Source organism: Nerophis ophidion, linkage group LG06 (genome assembly GCF_033978795.1).
Source record: "Nerophis ophidion isolate RoL-2023_Sa linkage group LG06, RoL_Noph_v1.0, whole genome shotgun sequence".
Classification (NCBI taxonomy): Eukaryota; Metazoa; Chordata; class Actinopteri; order Syngnathiformes; family Syngnathidae; genus Nerophis; species Nerophis ophidion.
This window is the reverse complement of record NC_084616.1, coordinates 23,195,602-23,215,623: the sequence shown is the minus strand read 5'-3', so window position 1 is coordinate 23,215,623 and position 20,022 is coordinate 23,195,602. Positions and strand designations below refer to the sequence as shown.

General features: G+C 37.4%; 1 protein-coding gene across 1 annotated transcript in view; it reads left to right on the top strand.

Moving 5' to 3' along the window:
• The first annotated feature begins 274 nt into the window (after positions 1–274).
• The window catches only part of si:ch73-70k4.1 (Fanconi anemia core complex-associated protein 20), a 38,388-nt gene continuing 18,640 nt past the window's right edge, over positions 275–20,022 (top strand). Inside the window, exons 1-3 of the mRNA XM_061903118.1 lie at positions 275–448; positions 4,736–4,883; positions 13,029–13,426. Of these exons, the coding sequence (XP_061759102.1) occupies positions 324–448; positions 4,736–4,883; positions 13,029–13,426 (671 nt within the window). The 5' untranslated portion in view covers positions 275–323. The remainder of the gene's footprint in view (positions 449–4,735; positions 4,884–13,028; positions 13,427–20,022) is intronic.

Below are 20,022 nucleotides of genomic sequence, written 5' to 3'. Positions count from 1 at the left end.
ACCGACTGTAATGATAATAATAATAATAATAACAAAGAATAATTTCCAAGTCTTTGTTAGCCGTTTGTGAAGTTTTGTACCCGTGCGCTACGTTTGCTCACATCCTGTTCATCTCCTGGGGGCTAAGCCCCCCTGTCCTTAAAAGCTAGTGACGCCCCTGAATTCGTTTCATCTCCCTGTCGGTTTATGAATCGAGCGCTGAATCTGCCTCGTCTGAGTGGGCGTTACCTCTGAAAGCATTGCTTTCGGATTGGACAGGAACATGTGACGCCATAGCCCAAACACGGAAGTTGTCTGCCGGGAACATTCGAAGCCGCTCAAACATGGCTGAAAGTCGTTTGTCAAACTTTAGTAAACGAAAACACATTTTTGTCCAAAATGACGCAGAAATAATTCCCAGCGGCTTCTCGGAGACAAAAGATGCGCCAAAGAAGACTAAAATATCCAGGTAGGTGTAAACTTTACCACGACGTTTTCTCAAACTCTTGTACACAAGGATAATATCACATGCAGTATCGAGACATGATTGCGATTGACTGAACAAACTGCTGAACTGGTGATGGCTTGATGAAGCGTCATGTATCGTTTCGACACATTGCACAACTGTATTGATACTGTGTCACTAAATCCGGACATCTGCTGGACATTAAAAAATCCCTACAGGCAACCTATGGACCGACTCAACTGACACTGATTTTATGACCTAGTATATACAATAATACAAGGTCACCAACCTTTTTGAAACCAAGAGCTACTTCTTGGGTACTGATAAATGCGAAGGGCTACCAGTTTGACACACACTTAAATAAATTGCCAGAAATAGCCAATTTGCTCAATTTACCTTTAATAAATAAATGTGCATATATATATATATATATATATACATATATATATATATATATATATATATATATATATATATATATATATATATATGTATATATGTATATATATATATATATATATATATATATATATATATATATATATAAATGAGTATTTCTGTCTGTCATTCCGTCGTACATTTTTTTTCCTTTTACGGAAAGTTTTTTGTAGGGAATAAATGATGAAAAAAAACACTTAATTGAACGGTTTAAAAGAGGAGAAAACACGAAAAAAATGAAAATTAAATTTTGAAACATAGTTTATCTTCAATTTAGACTCTTCAAAATTCAAAATTCAACCGAAAAAAAGGAAGAGAAAAAGTAGCTAATTCGGATCTTTTTGAAAAAAAAAAAAAAAAAAATATGGAACATCATTAGTAATTTTTCTAGATTAAGATTAATTTTAGAATTTTGATGACATGTTTTAGATAGGGTAAAATCCAATCTACATTTTGTTAGAATATATAACAAATTGGACCAAGCTATATTTCTAACAAAGACAAATCATTATTTCTTCTAAATTTTTCAGAACAAACATTTTAAAAGAAATTTAAGACTTAAAAATAAGATTTAAATTTGATTCCAAAGATTTTTGTAGATTTGCCAGAGTATTTTTATTTTATTTTAATCATAATAAGTTTGAAGAAATATTTCACAAATTTTCTTCATCGAAAAAACAGAAGCTAAAATAAAGAATTAAATTAAAGTATTTTTATTTTATTTTAATCATAATAAGTTTGAAGAAATATTTCACAAATATTCTTCATCGAAAAAACAGAAGCTAAAATGAAGAATTAAATTAAAATGTATTTATTATTCTTTACAATAAAAAATATCCATCCATTTTCTACCGCTTATTCCCTTTCGGGGTCGCGGGGGGCGCTGGCGCCTATCTCAGCTACAATCGGGCGGAAGGCGGGGTACACCCTGGACAAGTCGCCACCTCATCGCAGGGCCAACACAGATAGACAGACAACATTCACACTCACATTCACACACTAGGGCCAATTTAGTGTTGCCAATCAACCTATCCCCAGGTGCATGTCTTTGGAAGTGGGAGGAAGCCGGAGTACCCGGAGGGAACCCACGCATTCACGGGGAGAACATGCAAACTCCATGTACTTGAACATTGATTTAAATTGTCAGGAAAGAAGAGGAAGGAATTTAAACGGTAAACATGTTTATGTGTTTAAAAATCCTAAAATCATTTTTAAGGGTGTATTTTTTCTCTAAAATTGTCTTTCTGAAAGTTATAAGAAGCAAAGTAAAAAAACAAAACATGAATTTATTCAAACAACTACTTTGAACATTGATTTAAATTGTCAGGAAAGAAGAGGAAGGAATTTAAACGGTAAACATGTTTATGTGTTTAAAAATCCTAAAATCATTTTTAAGGGTGTATTTTTTCTCTAAAATTGTCTTTCTGAAAGTTATAAGAAGCAAAGTAAAAAAACAAAACATGAATTTATTCAAACAAGTGAAGTGAAATATTTTCTTGGAGTTTCAAATTCTATTTCAGTTTTGTCTCTCTATGAATTAAAAATGTCGAGCTAAGCGAGACCAGCTTGCTAGTAAATGAATACAATTAAAAAATAGAGGCAGATCACTGGTGAGTGCTGCTCTTTGAGCTATTTTTAGAACAGGCCAGCGGGCTACTCATCTGGTCCTTACGGGCTACCTGGTGCCCGCGGGCACCGCGTTGGTGACCCCTGCAATAATATAAACCAAGTCATTGTATTTCATTTAGGATTATTTCATCCCTTCATTTAAATAAAAAATATATTTTTATCTTTTTTAGATACAGTCAATAAATAATGTGAACATGATTGATTGATTGAAACTTTTATTAGTAGATTGCACAGTACAGTACATATTCCGTACAATTGACCACTAAATAGTAACACCCGAATAAGTTTTTCAACTTGTTTAAAGGCCTACTGAAACCCACTACTACCGACCACGCAGTCTGATAGTTTATATCAGGGGTCACCAATCTTTTTGAAATTAAGAGCTACGTCTAGGGTACTGATTAATGCAAAGGGCTACCAGTTTGATACACACTTAAATAAATTGCCAGAAATAGCCAGTTTGCTCAATTTACCTTCAAAAAATAAATCTATATATATATACAAAAATGGGTATTTCTGTCAGTCATTCCGTCGTACATTTTTTTTCCTTTTACGAAAGGTTTTTTGTAGCGAATAAATGATGAAAAAAAAACACTTAGTTGAACGGTTTAAAAGAAGAGAAAACAAGAAAAAAATTAAAATACAATTTTGAAACATAGTTTATCTTCAATTTCGACTCTTTAAAATTCAAAATTCAACCGAAAAAAATTAAGAGAAAAGCTTGCTAATTTGAATCTTTTTGAAGAAATTAAAAAAATAATTTATGGACCATCATAAGTAATTTTTCCTGACTAAGATTAATTTTAGAATTTTGATGACATGTTTTAAAAAGGTTAAAATACACTTTGAAATAGGATTTTTATGAATTTTAATCATAATAAGTTTGAAGAAATATTTCACAAATATTCTTCATCGAAAAAACAGAAGCTAAAATGAAGAATTAAATTAAAATGTATTTATTGTTCTTTACAATAAAAAAAATACTTGAACATTGATTTAAATTGTCAGGAAAGAAGAGGAAGGATTTTAAAAGGTAAAAAGGTAAATGTATTTTAAAATCCTAAAATAATTTTTAAGGTTGTATTTTTTCTCTAAAATTGTCTTTCTGAAAGTTATAAGAAGCAAATTAAAAAAATGAATGCGTGGGTTCCCTCCGGGTACTCCAGCTTCCTCCCACCTCCAAAGACATGCACATGGGGATAGGTTAATTGGCAACACTAAATTGGCCCTAGTGTGTGAATGTGAGTGTGAATGTTGTCTGTCTATCTGTGTTGGCCCTGCGATGAGGTGGCAACTTGTCCAGGGTGTACCCTGCCTTCCGCCCGATTGTAGCTGAGATAGGCGCCAGCGACCCCGAAAGGGAATAAGCGGTAAAAAATGGATGGATGGAAATGTATTTATTTAAACAAGTGAAGAACAAGTCTTTAAAATATTTTCTTGGATTTTCAAATTCTATTTGAGTTTTGTCTCTCTTATAATTAAAAATGTCGAGCAAAGCGAGACCAGCTTGCTACTAAATAAATACAATTTAAAAAATAGAGGCAGCTCACTGGTAAGTGCTGCTATTTGAGCTATTTTTAGAACAGGCCAGCGGGCGACTCATCTGGTCCTTACGGGCTACCTGGTGCCTGCGGGCACCGCGTTGGTGACCCCAGGTTTATATATCAATGATGGAATATTAACATTGCAACACATGCCAATACGGCCGGTTTAGTTTACTAAATTGCAATTTATTACCGCTTTTTAATGTTACCGATCGGATGGTTATGTGGGTGGGAAAATGCTGTAAACTTTGAGAAAACAGGATGAAACGACAAGGATTTGAACACAAATACCTTTTTTTCCGATATATGATCAAAATATTCCCACACGGCGGAAATGATCTCCGACGACGATAAATCACAAATTACCAACGACAGAAGTGCGGCGATTCTGTTGGCAGCAGCATCTCGTTGACAGATGCGCTTCCTTATAAACACAGTTTGGCGCGCAGGCGCCAGTGCGACACAGTTCGCGTATCGGTCACGTGACCGAAACAGCTCATAATCGGTCACGTGACATTCGAAAAGCGGTACGCGCACCGACTTAGGGTTTTGCTCTACGAGCTCGACGCTTGCGCCGATGCATCACTATGCTGAACAAACGATGAGGATTTTAATTTGGCAGAGTTGCATTTTAATTAGAGCTAAATCTTTAGGTTGTCATGTTGAATCTGTTTTGAAGATTGGCAGGTCGTGGATCGGCATGGTGGAACACGAAGGACCTTTCCGCTGCGGAGCGTCTGTGGGCTCTGACTCTGAGGTCTGCTATCCCGTATTTGGATGACCAGCATTGGGAACAAGTTCCTGATCTTCCACCTCCATCTGTAGCAGTATGTACTCTATCTTCTACACTTTTGTGGGGAAATAGGGTTGAACTTTCACACCACTCACTCTCCTTTCATAGACTGCTTAAAAATATTTTAAATATGTGTATCAATATTTATATATAGGTATATATGTGTATAATATGTATATATAGGTTTATAGGGCTTCACGGTGGCAGAGGGGTTAGTGCGTCTGCCTCACAATACGAAGGTCCTGCAGTCCTGGGTTCAAATCCAGGCTCGGGATCTTTCTGTGTGGAGTTTGCATGTTCTCCCCGTGAATGCGTGGGTTCCCTCCGGGTACTCCGGCTTCCTCCCACTTCCAAAGACATGCACCTGGGGATAGGTTGATTGGCAACACTAAAATTGGCCCTAGTGTGTGAATGTGAGTGTGAATGTTGTCTGTCTATCTGTGTTGGCCCTGCGATGAGGTGGCGACTTGTCCAGGGTGTACCCCGCCTTCCGCCCGATTGTAGCTGAGATAGGCGCCAGCGCCCCCCGCGACCCCGAACGGGAATAAGCGGCAGAAAATGGATGGATGGATGGATGTGTATTTATGTATATTAATAGATGATGACAATAGATGTATTACAAATATATATGTTTGTTGTTAGTTTTTATTAATGATTAATTCATGTCCATCCATCCATTTTCTACCGCTTATTCCCTTCGGGGTCGCGGGGGATGCTGGAGCCTTTCTCAGCTACAATAGGGCGGAAGATGGGGTACACCCTGGACAATTCGCCACTTCAACACAGGGCCATCACAGAATAGATGATATATATTTATAAAAAAATTATATTTGTTGTTGTTTTTTTTATTAATTATTTGTTTATGTACAGTATGTATTTATATATTTTTTCTTATGTAATGCTTAGTGTGTAAACATTTGGCATGTGGCAAGAAAAAAATAATTGAATCATGTTTTCAATATTTCTTGCTAACTGGCCAGCAACCTTACAGGCACATTCCTTCTTGTGTCACGATTGCATCTCTCCAGGGCTGGACGCGTGAGTGACTGGAGGAAAAGCTCGGACTCATTTGTATAGATAGTCAACTGGCGCCACCTTTTGGCGGTCATGTGTACAACCCTGGATCCCTGGGTATAAGACTTAGCATGTATGCAATGGATAAGGCGGTGCCAAATGACCCGTGTGAGTCGGAGCTTTTCCTTCTGTCACTCACACGGAGAATAGTGACCTGGAGACATGCAGCTGCCCACCCTTTTCAGGGTTTTCTATGTAATGTTGAAGTGGTTTTGCATTCCTTCTTATATAAGCGTATGGTATTGCTAAAGCAGCCCGGACACTGAAATGTACTTTCTTTATTTACTTTGCCAAGCCATGCATAAAGCATCTTACTCCACCACACACAAATTGTGTTAAATGAGGCTTCAGCGAGCATGTGCAAATAATATATGCGCATGTATTTTTTGTCCGCATAAGCAACTATATCTTGTTTTCTTCAATTTGTTGTTTCACACGGATAGTCGGGTTTATCATGCGAATGCTGTGTCCATTTTTTTCAAAGTTCATCCAAATAATAGGGAATTAAACACTCTTCCATTGCCAGGCTCGTGTGCAGGAAGAAGTGAAGTATCAGGACATACACAAGCAACTCTTCCAAGGTCAGAAGAAAATAGCAGAGCAGAGCATTTGTGTGTTTGTCTAAACAGCATTGTCATACAAACCCTGTTTCCATGTGAGTTAGGAAACTGTGTTAGATGTAAATACAAACGGAATACAATGATTTGCAAATCCTTTTCAACCCATATTCAATTGAATGTACTATGAAGACAAGATATTTGATGTTCAAACTCATAACCTTTACTTTTTTTGCAAATAGTAATTAATTTTCTTAACTTAATTAACTTAACTGTGTTACATCACCTTTTCCTTTAACAACACTCAATAAATATTTGGGAATTGAGGAAACTAATTGTTGAAGCTTTGAAAGTGGAATTCTTTCCCATTTTTCTTTTTAGTAGAGCTCAGTCGTTCAACAGTCCGGGGTCTCCGCTGTCGTATTTTACGCTTCATAATGCTCCACATATTTTCGATGGGAGACAGGTCTGGACTGCAGGTGGGCCAGGAAAGTACCCGCACTCTTTTTTTACGAAGCCACGCTGTTGTAACACGTGCTGTATGTGGCTTGACATTGTCTTGCTGAAATAAGCAGGTGCGTCCATGAAAAAAACGGCGCTTAGATGGCAGCATATGTTGAAACCAAAACCTGTATGTACCTTTCAACATTAATGGTGCCTTCACAGATGTGTAAGTTACCCATGCCTTGGGCACTAATGCACCCCCATACCATCACAGATGCTGGCTTTTGAACTTTGCATCGATAACAGTCTGAATAGTTCCCTTCCCCTTTAGTCGGGATGACACAATGTCGAATATTTCCAAAAACAATTTGAAATGTGGACTCGTCAGACCACAGAACACTTTTCCATTTTGCATGAGTCCATCTTAGATGATCTCGGGCCCAGAGAAGACGGCGGTGTTTCTGGATGTTGTTGATAAATGGCTTTCACTTTTAATAGTAGAGCTTTAACTTGCACGTACAGATGTAGCGACAAATTGTATTTAGTGACAGTGGTTTTCTGAAGTGTTCCTGAGCCCATGTGGTGATATCCTTTAGAGATTGATGTCGGTTTTCGATACAAAGGTCACGGTCATTCAATGTTGGTTTCCGGCCATTCTCTGAACCTTTTGATGATATTATGGACCGTAGATGTCGAAATCCCTAAATTTATTGCAATTGCACTTTGAGAAACGTTGTTCTTAAACTGTTTGACTATTTGCTCACACAGTTGTGGACAAAGGGGTGTACCTCGCCCCATCCTTTCTTGTGAAAGACTGAGCATTTTTTGGGAAGCTGTTTCTTATACCCAATCATGGCACCCACCTGTTCCCAATTAGCCTGCACACCTGTGGGATGTTCCAAATAAGTGTTTGATGAGCATTCTTCAACTTTATCAGTATTGATTGCCACCTTTCCCAACTTCTTTGTCACGTGTTGCTGGCCTCTAATTCTAAAGTTAATGATTATTTGAAAAAAAAAAAAAGTATCAGTTTGAACATCTATAATGTTGTGTCTGTAGCATATTCAACTGAATATGGGTTGAAAATGATTTGCAAATCATTGTATTCTGTTTATATTTACATCTAACACAATTTCCCAACTGATATGGAAACAGGGTTTGTTTGTATATATATATATACATATATATATATATATATATATATATATATATATGTATATATATATATATAATATACATTTTCTACTGCTTTTCCCTTTCGGGGTCGCTCGAGACTATCTCATATCTTCCATTTTAATTTGTAAATATTTTAGTTAAAAAAAAAAAATCAAAATAGGTCGTCAGTTTTTTTTTTACTCCCCGAATGCGAGTTTACTTCCTGTTAAAGACACCTTTGTCTGTGTCGACTCGACTATATTCATTGTGAATATCTTAGTAGTTTAGACAGTAATGTGTTTGTAAATCAGGGTATGACCTTTCTTAATGGGGAATGACGTTAATGGCTCTTGTGTTCATGTTAGCATTCAAGATAGATAGCTAGCTAATGCTCGTCGGTCTAAAGCAGTGGTTCTTAACCAGGGTTCGATTGAACCCTAGGGGTTCGGTGAGTCAATCTCAGGGGTTCGGCGGAGGTTATAACACACCCGACTCTTCGTGTAAAAACAAACTTCTCCCTGTTGGCATATTACAGATACGTCAACAGCTGACTGATTTGCAGGTGTGTAATTCTTTGTGAGTTTATGTACTGCCTTAGTTTTGTTGTTTGAACAAGGTGATGTTCATGCATGGTTCATTTTGTTCACCAGTAAAAAAAATATGGTTACACTTTAGTATGGGGAACACATTCATCATTAATTAGTTGCTTATTAACATTCAAATTAGTAACATATTGGCTCTTAACTAGTCATTAAGTACTAATTAATGCCTTATTCGGCATGGCCTTATTATAACCCTAACCCTAACCAAATAACTCTTAATTAAGTCTCTATTACTTAGAATATGTTCCCCTGGTGTCCAAATAACTCTAAATTAAGTCTTTGTTACTTAGAATATGTTCCCCAATACTGAAGTGTTACAAAAAACATACAACTTTGTCTTGAATTTGAAAAAAAAAACGACATTTTATTTTTCACTAAAGAAGGGTTCGGTGAATGTGCATATGAAACTTGTGGGGTTCGGTACCGCCAACAAGGTTAAGAACCACTGGTCTAAAGGGTTTTTAAAGTGTGGTTATGAATCACGTTTTTTCGATCCTTTTAAATTAATACGATAATACTAACCATCAAATGTTTTTACCGCGGTTTTCATTATTACAGACGCCACATCTCACTTATTAGCGATGTGATACATATTGATATCAACAGATATTAAAAAAAATATGATATGATTTTTTTCCTATATTGCCCAGCTTTAATTTTCATCCAGATTGCTTTTTAGATAGATAGATAGATGGACAGATAAATAGATAGATGGATAGATGGATAGTACTTTAATATTCCTTTAGTAGAGTTCTCCTCAGGAAAATTAAAATTCCAGCAGCAGAGTACAGAATTCAGATCGAATTTAAAAAGTAAAAATAAGTAAATAATGGGGGTATAAATGGAAACAAAATAGAAAAATATTACAATAAGAATAAAAAGCAACAATGAGACTAAATATATAACAGTAAAATAAGAATATAACTAGAGAAACTAGGCTGCAGTGACCATGTTATGAAAAAGTACTGCACTGTTATTGTTTTGCATCCTTTGTCATCCTCGTACCCCCGCCCCCAGAGAGGAGTTGTACAGTCTGATGGTGTGGGACAAAGGAGTGTTTTTAGTCTATTAGTCCTGCACTTGGGATGAAGCAGTTTAGCTTTGAACAGGCTCCTCTCGCTACTGATAACGATATGCAGAGTGTGAATAGCGTTATCCAGGATGCTCACTAGTTTTTCCACAGTCCTCTTCTCTGCCACTGTCAACAGTGAGTCCAGTTTAATTCCGATCGTAGAGCCAGCCCGCCTGATCAGTTTCTCCAGTCTGGAGCTTTTACCAAGCATACTTGCTTTGTTGGGGTTGAAAAGTTACATTACTTAGAGGGAGTTTTGCTGAGTCCACTCTCAGTACTGTTTGAGTGATTATTTACTTGAGCTCATAGTTTAGTCTGCAACCGGACTTGACGTCACATGCATCAAAGGTGTCGAAATATGGCACCGTTGGATTTGACGTAAATCGATACCCGGTAGTACAGACGGAATTTAGTCGGTGCCTATAACAGTACTGCATTTGGTACCCAAAACTAATGTGGAGTATTGAAGCAACATAAAAATAAGTGTTGACTACATTTTAATAGAAGTGTAGATCGAACATGACACAATGTGGTACTGCATACCTCAGCAGACAAATTAGTTGACCATGTAACACTTTTTGAAATTGTTCCATTATCATTTATTTACTAAATGATTTATGGTGATATCTGTTGTTAATGCAAGAGGCTACAATATATATATAGATTGAAGGCCATGTTGTCCGTCCCCAGTCTCCAATGGACCATGACAGAAATACAAATATTATAATTATCTAGGGCTGGGCGATTATATGATCATGATTAATTTTAGTTTGATCACGGTGATCAGCTGATAGCATATTTCCTCAATCAAACATGGCGGAAAAATCTGTTAGAAGTTGCCGCAGTAGTAAACAGTAGGGAAACAACAGTGCTCGCTATAATCCTTCACGGAACAATCCACCTTTATTGACCATGATCCAGTGTGTATGAATGTGTGTGTGACCATCTCGTTCCACAATTACGTCACAACATAATAAATTTTCAATCGCGTTGTCTCTCTTCCCATTACACAGCTGGAAGTGCAGCCTAGAAGATCAAAATCAAAAAATATGACTAAAACTAGCATGTAATTTGATACACAACATTTAAAAGGAGCAGCAGCTTTAGTAATCACCAGTAATCCTGCCCTGAATGCGGACTTGCAGGCACTCAGAACGTCTGTAACTGTATTCAACACACCCACTAATTTAATCAGAAAAGGCATTTTTATATCTAAATATTTTTAGATATTTCAGACTTTTTGATTCGTTTGCAAAAATTGCACTCCTCTGATGTAAGACACACTAAAAAAACTCTGCAAACAGACTGTGTTGTACATTATTTTACAGTACCTTGAATTCAAACTGCACTTTAATGTACTTTTACTAAATACAAGATATAGAATTTGAATTTTAAAAACTCCACAATGTGGGTGACTGCTTGTTGTTTACCAAAGCACCGGTGAGAAGCATAGATGTGAACAAGTCAATAAAGAATACAAATATTAGTTAACCATTTCAAGTGTTGTTTAGTAAATGTTAACTTGTAGTATTTACTACACCAATTATTTGTGATGACAAAGCAAAAAAAACCCATAATAACTGTGAGAGGAAAACAAGTTGTTCTCTTTAGCCCCACAAAATGTACCAAAAAAGAAGCAAACCTGTGGCTCTAAAACCAGGTATGGACTTAAGTGTGGGTTACCTGTCTTGTACCAGTAAACACAATTATATATATGAACAAAACAAAATAGAATAGAATAGATAGAATAGATCTTTATTGTCATTGCACAAGTACAACGAAAATAAATTTTTGGCACAGTCCCGCTAAGAGCAAACATACGTTTCAGGGGGAGACAAAACGAGACCGCCAACGGATCAGCCACTTACGGCGCTCCTTAAAAAGATGAGAAAAGGGTGACATTGGAAGAGGGGAGGGAGTAAAAAAAATATATAATTCTAAGGCTAGACCCTCAGGATGGGTCCAGACTGAGTCCAAGGAAAAAACCTCACATAGCATGGCACACATTAAACATGGTACGCACAGTATATCACACAAACTTGCAACAGAGGAAGGGGTGGGTTTGAGGAGACACCGCTGCCGCTATATAGCGCTGCTCAGCCATCCACAGCCCCAGAGGAATTAAGCGGTGGTGAAGGCGTTGATTCGAGGGTGGGGGTCGTGTGTGCATATATACCCAATTAACTTGGGAGAGATGATGAAATGTTTTTATATAGACTGAGGCCGGTCTCAAAGTTCGGCCACAGGTGTTGTTGACAAAAAGGAAGGTCAAAAGCGTCCATCTTTGAGGAGTCCTCGGGAGAGTTTCTTCAGAACAGCCTGTTCCTGATTGCCGTTTGAGGGAGTCAAATCGTAGATTAAGAAGTTGTTTATTTTCGAGAAGACAAAATAGTGACTTATCTTCTCTGTTCGTCCATGCTGGATTTCTTCAAATTCCTATTTAATTATTCCTTCTCCGCAAGCTTTTCCAAGATGAGATCCATTTTGCGATTCAACTCAGAAATCGCCCCAGTCTGTGTTCCCACAGCCCGACCCAATCCTTCCATTGTGTTGAACCGCCGTTGGGCCCCTTGAGTGGCTGCCATCGTCTTCCGAATTTGTCGATACACCAGAGCAATGCCCAGCCCAATCAGCAAGTGCCCCGCGATCACAGCTCCAAATAGGCAGATGTCTTCGACGTCCTCGATGGAAAGGGCTAAGAGGCACATAATCTTCCATTCATCCCAGGAGTCTCTCACGTACCCCGCAGCAATGGTTCCATCAAGGCAGCCAGGCTCCCCCGAACCTCTTTTCCTTGTCGAAAAGACTGTCAATTGCGTCGAGAGTCCAGCTGATCATATTCATATTTGATGTTTAGATTTGAGGACAGCGCAAAGAAAGAGGCTTTGGAAAAGTTCAGACAAAGACAAGACTCAGAGAACAAGCAGGGAAGGAGTGAGCGGAGAAAATTGGGATCGCCTCCACCAGAGGCAAGACAGAAGAGCCAGTGGTCAGCTGTTAGGATATACTACTTCAATCTAACATGGTGGAAATGTTTCAAGATGCTGCAGCAGTAAACAGTAGAGACGCAATGGTAATAGCTATATTTCCAAAGGCCATCCGCTTTAATAAAAAAAAACTAATCTTACCCAACGAGATCAGATGTTATGAAAAAAAAATGATTATGAGAATTTTTTTGCCGTATCGCCCAGCCCTACAAAAACTTAATTTGAAATGTTTTTTCTGCTGCAATGCTGCCAGGTTCAAATGACTGACGGACTCTTTTGTGACTTTAGGAAGCCTCATTGCAACGTTTACATGAACATCGCTGGTGCAACCTCAGCGCTGAGTCGCTCCCCTTCCCTGATCCACGTCCGCCTCAAAGTCCAGATCACGTGTCTGCCCGACACATCCAACCTGCATGGGACACAGCTGACTCATCACCTGGTCAGGAAGTGTGTGTGGACGCAAGCTCCGATAAAGATCAGTCATCAAAGGAGAGGGAAGAAGAAGAGGGACTAAAAGGAGGCGGAGAGGAGAAAATGGAGACTTCTGCCAAGGTCTCAGACCGTAACCCCGGGGAGAAGAAAGAAGGAGCCAGAGAGGAGCTGAAGGGGACTAAAGACGACGTAAATGTGAAGTGCAGTGAGGTGCTGAGGAGCTGCCCTATGTGTCTGCAGGTCTTCCCTGTCAGGTCAGTATGGAAAATGTTTGCTATAAAGTATTTGTCTCACGTAAGCATATGTGAAAACTACACGTCTTGTGCACCGTAGAACTGCCCTCGTTGGGCTACGTCGGTAGGCGCTGGCCTTAGCTATTTAGAATGTTAACATTTAACATTTTAGCAAGGAGTCATTGAACAAGAGATGCTCCCATGATATTACAATGTGGAGGACCTATCAGCAGAGGGGCACAAAGAAAATCGATTCAGTTACGAATCGCCATTTTTATTCACCCAGATTGTAAATCGATTTACTGTTTGCAAAAATCAATTTGAATGAACAAATATATATATATATATATAGATATATGTATAAATTGTTTTATTTTATTTATATAAATTATATACATTTTTAATTGGGGAAAAATGTGTGTGTGTGTGTGTGTATGTATGTATGTATGTATGTATGTATATATATATATATATATGTATGTATATATATATATATATATATATACAGTTTCATTTTATTTATTAGCACATTTTTTAAACTTACATATTTTTTTAATTGGAAAAATATAAATTATACTCATTTTTTGTTTTAATTGGGAAAAAAATGTATATATATATATATATATATATATATATATATATATATATATATATATATATATATATATATATATATATATATATATATATATATATATACATATATATATATATACATATATATATATACATTATATATATACATATATATATATATATATATATATATATATATATATATATATATATATATATATATGGCAGAGGGGTTAGTGCGTCTGCCTCACAATATGAAGGTCCTGAGTAGTCCTGGGTTCAGTCCCGGGCTCGGGATCTTTCTGTATGGAGTTTGCATGTCCTCTCCGTGACTGCGTGGGTTCCCTCCGGGTACTCTGGCTTCCTCCCACTTCCAAAGACATGCACCTGAGGATAGGTTGATTGGCAACACTAAAATTATCCCTAGTGTGTGAATGTTGTCTGTCTATCTGTGTTGGTTTTGCGATGAGGTGGCGACTTGTCCAGGTTGTACCTCGCCTTCCGCCCGATTGTAGCTGAGATAGGCACCAGCTACCCCCGCGACCCCTAAGGGAATAAGAGGTAGAAAATGGATGGATGTATGGATATATATATATATATATATATATATATATATATATATATATATATATATGTATATGTATATGTATACATACAAACCCCATTTCCATATGAGTTGGGAAATTGTGTTAGATGTAAATATAAACGGAATACAATGATTTGCAAATAATTTTCAACCCATATTCAGTTGTATACGCTACAAAGACAACACTTTTTTTTGCAAATAATCATTACCTTTAGAATTTGATGCCAGCAACACGTGACAAAGAAGTTGGGAAAGGTGGCAATAAATACTGATAAAGTTGAGGAATTCTCATCAAACACTTATTTGGAACATCCTACAGGCGTGCAGGCTAATTGGGAACAGGTGGGTGACATTATTGGCTATAAAAGCAGCTTTCGTGAAATGCTCAGTCATTCAGAAACAAGGAGTGGGAAACGGTCACCACTTTGTGAACAAATGCGTGAGCAAATCGTCGAACAGTTTAAGAACAACATTTCTCAACGGGCTATTGCAAGGAATTTAGGAATTTCACCATCTACGGTCCGTAATACCATCAAAAGGTTCAGAGAATCTGGAGAAATCACTGCACGTAAGCGATGATATAACAGACCTTCGTTCCCTCAGGCGGTACTGCATTAAAAAGCGACATCAGTGTGTAAAAGATATCACCACATGGGCTCAGGAACACTTCAGAAAACCACTGTCAGTAACTACAGTTTGTCGCTACATCTGTACTGTAAGTGCAAGTTAAAACCACTATGCAAAGCCAAATCCATTTATCAACGACACCCAGAAACGCCGCCGGCTTCGCTGGGCCCGAGCTTAGCTAAGATAGACTGATGCAAAGAGGAAAGTGTTCTGTGGTCTGACGAGTCCACATTTCAAATTGTTTTTTTGAAACGGTGAACGTCGTGTCCTCCGGACCAAAGAGGAAAAGAACCATCAGGTGTAATCTAGGTGTAAAGTTTAAAAGCCAGCATCTGTGATGGTATGGGGTGTATTAGTGCCCAAGGCATGGGTAACTTACACATCTGTGAAGGCACCATTAATGCTGAAAGGTACATACAGGTTTTGTGTGGCGCATTATGAAGCCTGAAATAACACAGCAGAGACCCTGGATGTGTATATATGTGCCTTCCGCCCGATTGTAGCTGAGATAGGCGCCAGCGCCCCCCGCGACCCCAAAAGGGAATAAGCGGTAGAAAATGGATGGATGGATATATATATATATATATATATATATATATATACACATATATATATATATATATATATATATATATATATATATATACATATATATATATATATATATATATATATATATGTGTGTATATATATATATAAAAGGGGTGTGGGGAAAAATCAATTCGAATTTGAATTGCGATTCTCATGTTGTGCGATTCATAATCGATTCTCATTTTTTAAAAATCTATTTAAAAAAAAAATATATATATATATATTTTTTTTTCTTCTTTTAAATCAATCCAACAAAACAATACACAGCAATACCATAACAATGCAATCCAAATCCAAAACCAAACCTGACCCAGCAACACTCAGAACTGCAATAAACAGAGCAATTGAGACACAAACACGACACAGAACAAACCAAAAGTATTGAAACAAAATGAATATTATCAACGACAGTATCAATATTAGTTATAATTTCAGCATAGCAATGATTAAAAATCCCTCATTGACATTATCATTAGACAATTATAAAAAAAAAAAAAAATAATTAGTGTCCCATTGGCTTACACTTGCATCGCATCTCATAAGCTTGTCAACACACTGTGTCCAATATTTTCACAAAGATAAAATAAGTAATATTTTTGGTTCGTTTAATAGGTAAAACAAATTTACATTATTGCAATCAGTTGATAAAACATTGTCCTATACAATTATAAAAGCTTTTTTACAAAAATCTACTACTCTGCTTGCTTGTCAGCAGACTGGGGTAGATCCTGCTCAAATCCTATGTATTGAATGAATAGAGAATCCTTTTGAATCGGGAAAAAAAATCATTTTTGAATTGAGAATAGTGTTGAATTGAAAAAAAAAAATCGATCATGAATCGAATCGTGCAACGTTTCACAAAGTGCAATTGCAAGAAATTTAGGGATTTCAACATCTACGGTCCATAATATCATCAAAAGGTTCAGAAAATCTGTAGAAATTACTCCACGTAAGCGGCATGGCCGGAAAGCAACATTGAATGACCGTGACCTTTGATCCCTCAGATGGCACTGTATAAAAAACCGACATCAATCTCGAAAGGATATCACCACATGGGCTCAGGAACACTTCAGAAAACCACTGTCACTGAATACAGTTTGTCGCTACATCTGTAAGTGCAAGTTAAAGCTCTACTATGCAAAGCTAAAGCGATTTAACAACAACCACTGATGCATAATGGAAAAGTGTTTTGTGGTCTGACGAGTCCACATTTCAAATTGTTTTTGGAAACTGGGGACGTCGTGTCTTCTGGAACAAAGAGGAAAAGAACCACCTGGATTGTTCTAGGCGCAAAGTTCAAAAGCCAGCATCTGTGATGGTATGGGGGTGTATTAGCACAAAACGCATGACTAACCTACACATCTGTGAAGGCATTAATAGGTACATTTGGGGTTTGGAGCAGTATGTGTTGCCATCCAAGCAACGTTATCATGGATGCTACTGCTTATTTCAGCAAGACAATGCCAAGCCACGTGTTCCAACTGCGTGGCTTCGTAAAAAAAAGAGTTCGGGTACTTTCCTGGCCCGCCTGCAGTCCAGACCTGTCTCCCATCGAAAATGTGTGGTGCACTATGAAGCGTAAAATACGACAGCAGAGACCCCGGACTGTTGAACGACTGATGCTCTACATAGAAAATGAATGGGAAAGAAATCCACTTTCAAAGCTTTAACAATTAGTTTCCTCAGTTCCCAAACGTTTATTAAATGTTGTTAAAAGAAAAGGTGATGTAATACAGTGGTGAACATGCCCTTTCTCAACTACTTTGGCACATGTTGCAGCCATGAAATAGTAAGTTAATTATTATTTGCAAAAAAAAAATAAAGTTTATGAGTTTGAACATCAAAAATCTTGCATTTGCAGTCTATTCAATTGAATATGGGTTGAAAAGGATTTGCAAATCGTTGTATTCCGTTTATATTTACATCTAACACAATTTCCCAACTCATATGGAAACGGGGTTTGTATATATATATATATATATATATATATATATATATATATATATATATATATATATATATATATATATATATATATTTGTATACAAAATAAAAAATGATCTCCATGCAACCAGATGGCGCTTGTCTAACCTGAAACCTATTTAGAAAAAGTTCCATTATTATTATTATACCAAATAACGTGTTGCAAGAATCGTGTTGAATCGATTCTGAATTAAATCGTCAACCCAAGAGTCAAAATTAGAGCATATGGTTCGGTGCCAAAAGATTCACACGCTAGCTAGCCTTGGCCGATACTTTTTTTCATTCCTGGCTAGCAGCTAGCTGTGTATGTTCATATACAGTGTGGAGCCGCTCCCATTTGTTAATAATCATCACCTATATTGCAGCAAATAAAGTGCATTTCTAACATCTATCATTATCACTGGAGAACAAGGCTAAACATGTCACACATTGTGTATGAACAAAAAAGAAGGCATGCTAATCGCTAAGCTACCATGAAAGGAGAGAAGAAGTAACTGCTTAGTGAAGTTTAAGAAGTGTAGATGGAAGCACGTTACAGCAGGAAGGAAGCAGATATAAAAAGTCTAAAAAAATCCTAAATTCAATCATTTGAATTTAAGGCCTTAAAATGTCTAAAATTCCCCTAAAATCTCAGAAAAGTTCTTAAATACGATTTTGAAATGTCTTAAAAACTAATTGACGTTACTTTTATTCAAAACATACATAAACTGAGATAGGCTCCAACGCCCCCCGCAACCCCGAAGGGAATAAGCGGTAGAAAACGGTTGGATGGATAAACTCTAGCCTCGCTTTGAAATGTTTCGATTTTTGAGGACGCTAAAACGTAACTACACAGCAGGCTTACTGTGCTGCCCGGTCAGAATTTATCGAACACCACCAGCTTTATCATCCCCTCAACTCCCCCCAAAATGGATTAACTCGCTGGAATAAAAAGGACAATATAACATACATCCATAAACATAGACACATGTGGAAAAGTACAATGTATTTATCTGTACAGTAATTTATTTATTTATATCTGCACCTTATTGCTTTTTTTTATCCTGCACTACCAATAGCTAATGCAACCAAATTTTATTTTTATTTGTATTGTAAAGTTCAAATTTGAATGACAATAAAAAGGAAGTCTAAATCTAAGCTACTGCTGTACGCGCAGCTGTGTGTTGACAGCTTCGCTAGCATAGAAAACTTTAAACAGAAGCGAATTACAGTAATGGCATGCATGGGTTAGTGCAAGTTTAATGATTTGTGGCTTCAAGACGAACAGTTTAGTGCATGGTTGAAGCCGGTGGAGGTAAACACATACTGTATGAAGCACACTGCACTGTAAAACTTGAAACATTGGGCATCAAGGCATTTGAATCCCATTTCAAATCAAAAAGCTCAAGGCTGTCATAAAATGCCAGCAGCAAACGCCGTCAATCAGCCACTATTGCGCCGCATCAGGAGCCGGAGCATCGAGGTCCAGCAACTCCCGTCGACCTCCGGACAACATTTGGGTCTACGCCGACACTGAAAGTGGAGATGCTAGGGACTTTTCACACGATAACTAAGCACCAGTCAGATATTGGTAATGAGAACATTGATGAGCTGTTCTAGATAATGTTCCCGGATTCAGAGATAGCAAAAACGTTTATGTGTGGAAAAGACAAGACAAGACAAGACATAGCGCGGTTTGGATTAGTCGATTGCATCAAGAGAGACCTAATTTTCAAAGTTTAGTGCCCGTTTGTGCCGATGTTCGACGAAAGCCTGAATCAAACGAGACCAAGCATGTGCGTTTTTGGGAAGGCGAGCGGGTCCAGTCAAGGTACCTGGGGTCCCAGTTCCTGGGGCCTGCGACAGCTCAGGACTTACATGTCAAGATAAGTAAAAAAGCAATGCATAATTAAAAAAAAAACAAAAAAAACAATTTTTCCTAATCATCAGGACACAGTGGGGCAAAAAAGTATTTAGTCAGCCACCGATTGTGCAAGTTCTCCCACTTAAAATGATGACAGAGGTCTGTAATTTCCATCATAGGTACAATTCAACTGTGAGAGACAGAATGGGGGAAAAAAATCCAGGAATTCACATTGTAGGAATTTTAAAGAATTTATTTCCAAATTATGGTGGAAAATAAGTATTTGGTCAACCATTCAAAGCTCTCACTGATGGAAGTAGGTTTTGGCTCAAAATCTCACGATACATGGCCCCATTCATTCTTTCCTTAACACGGATCAATCGTCCTGTCCCCTTAGCAGAAAAACAGTCC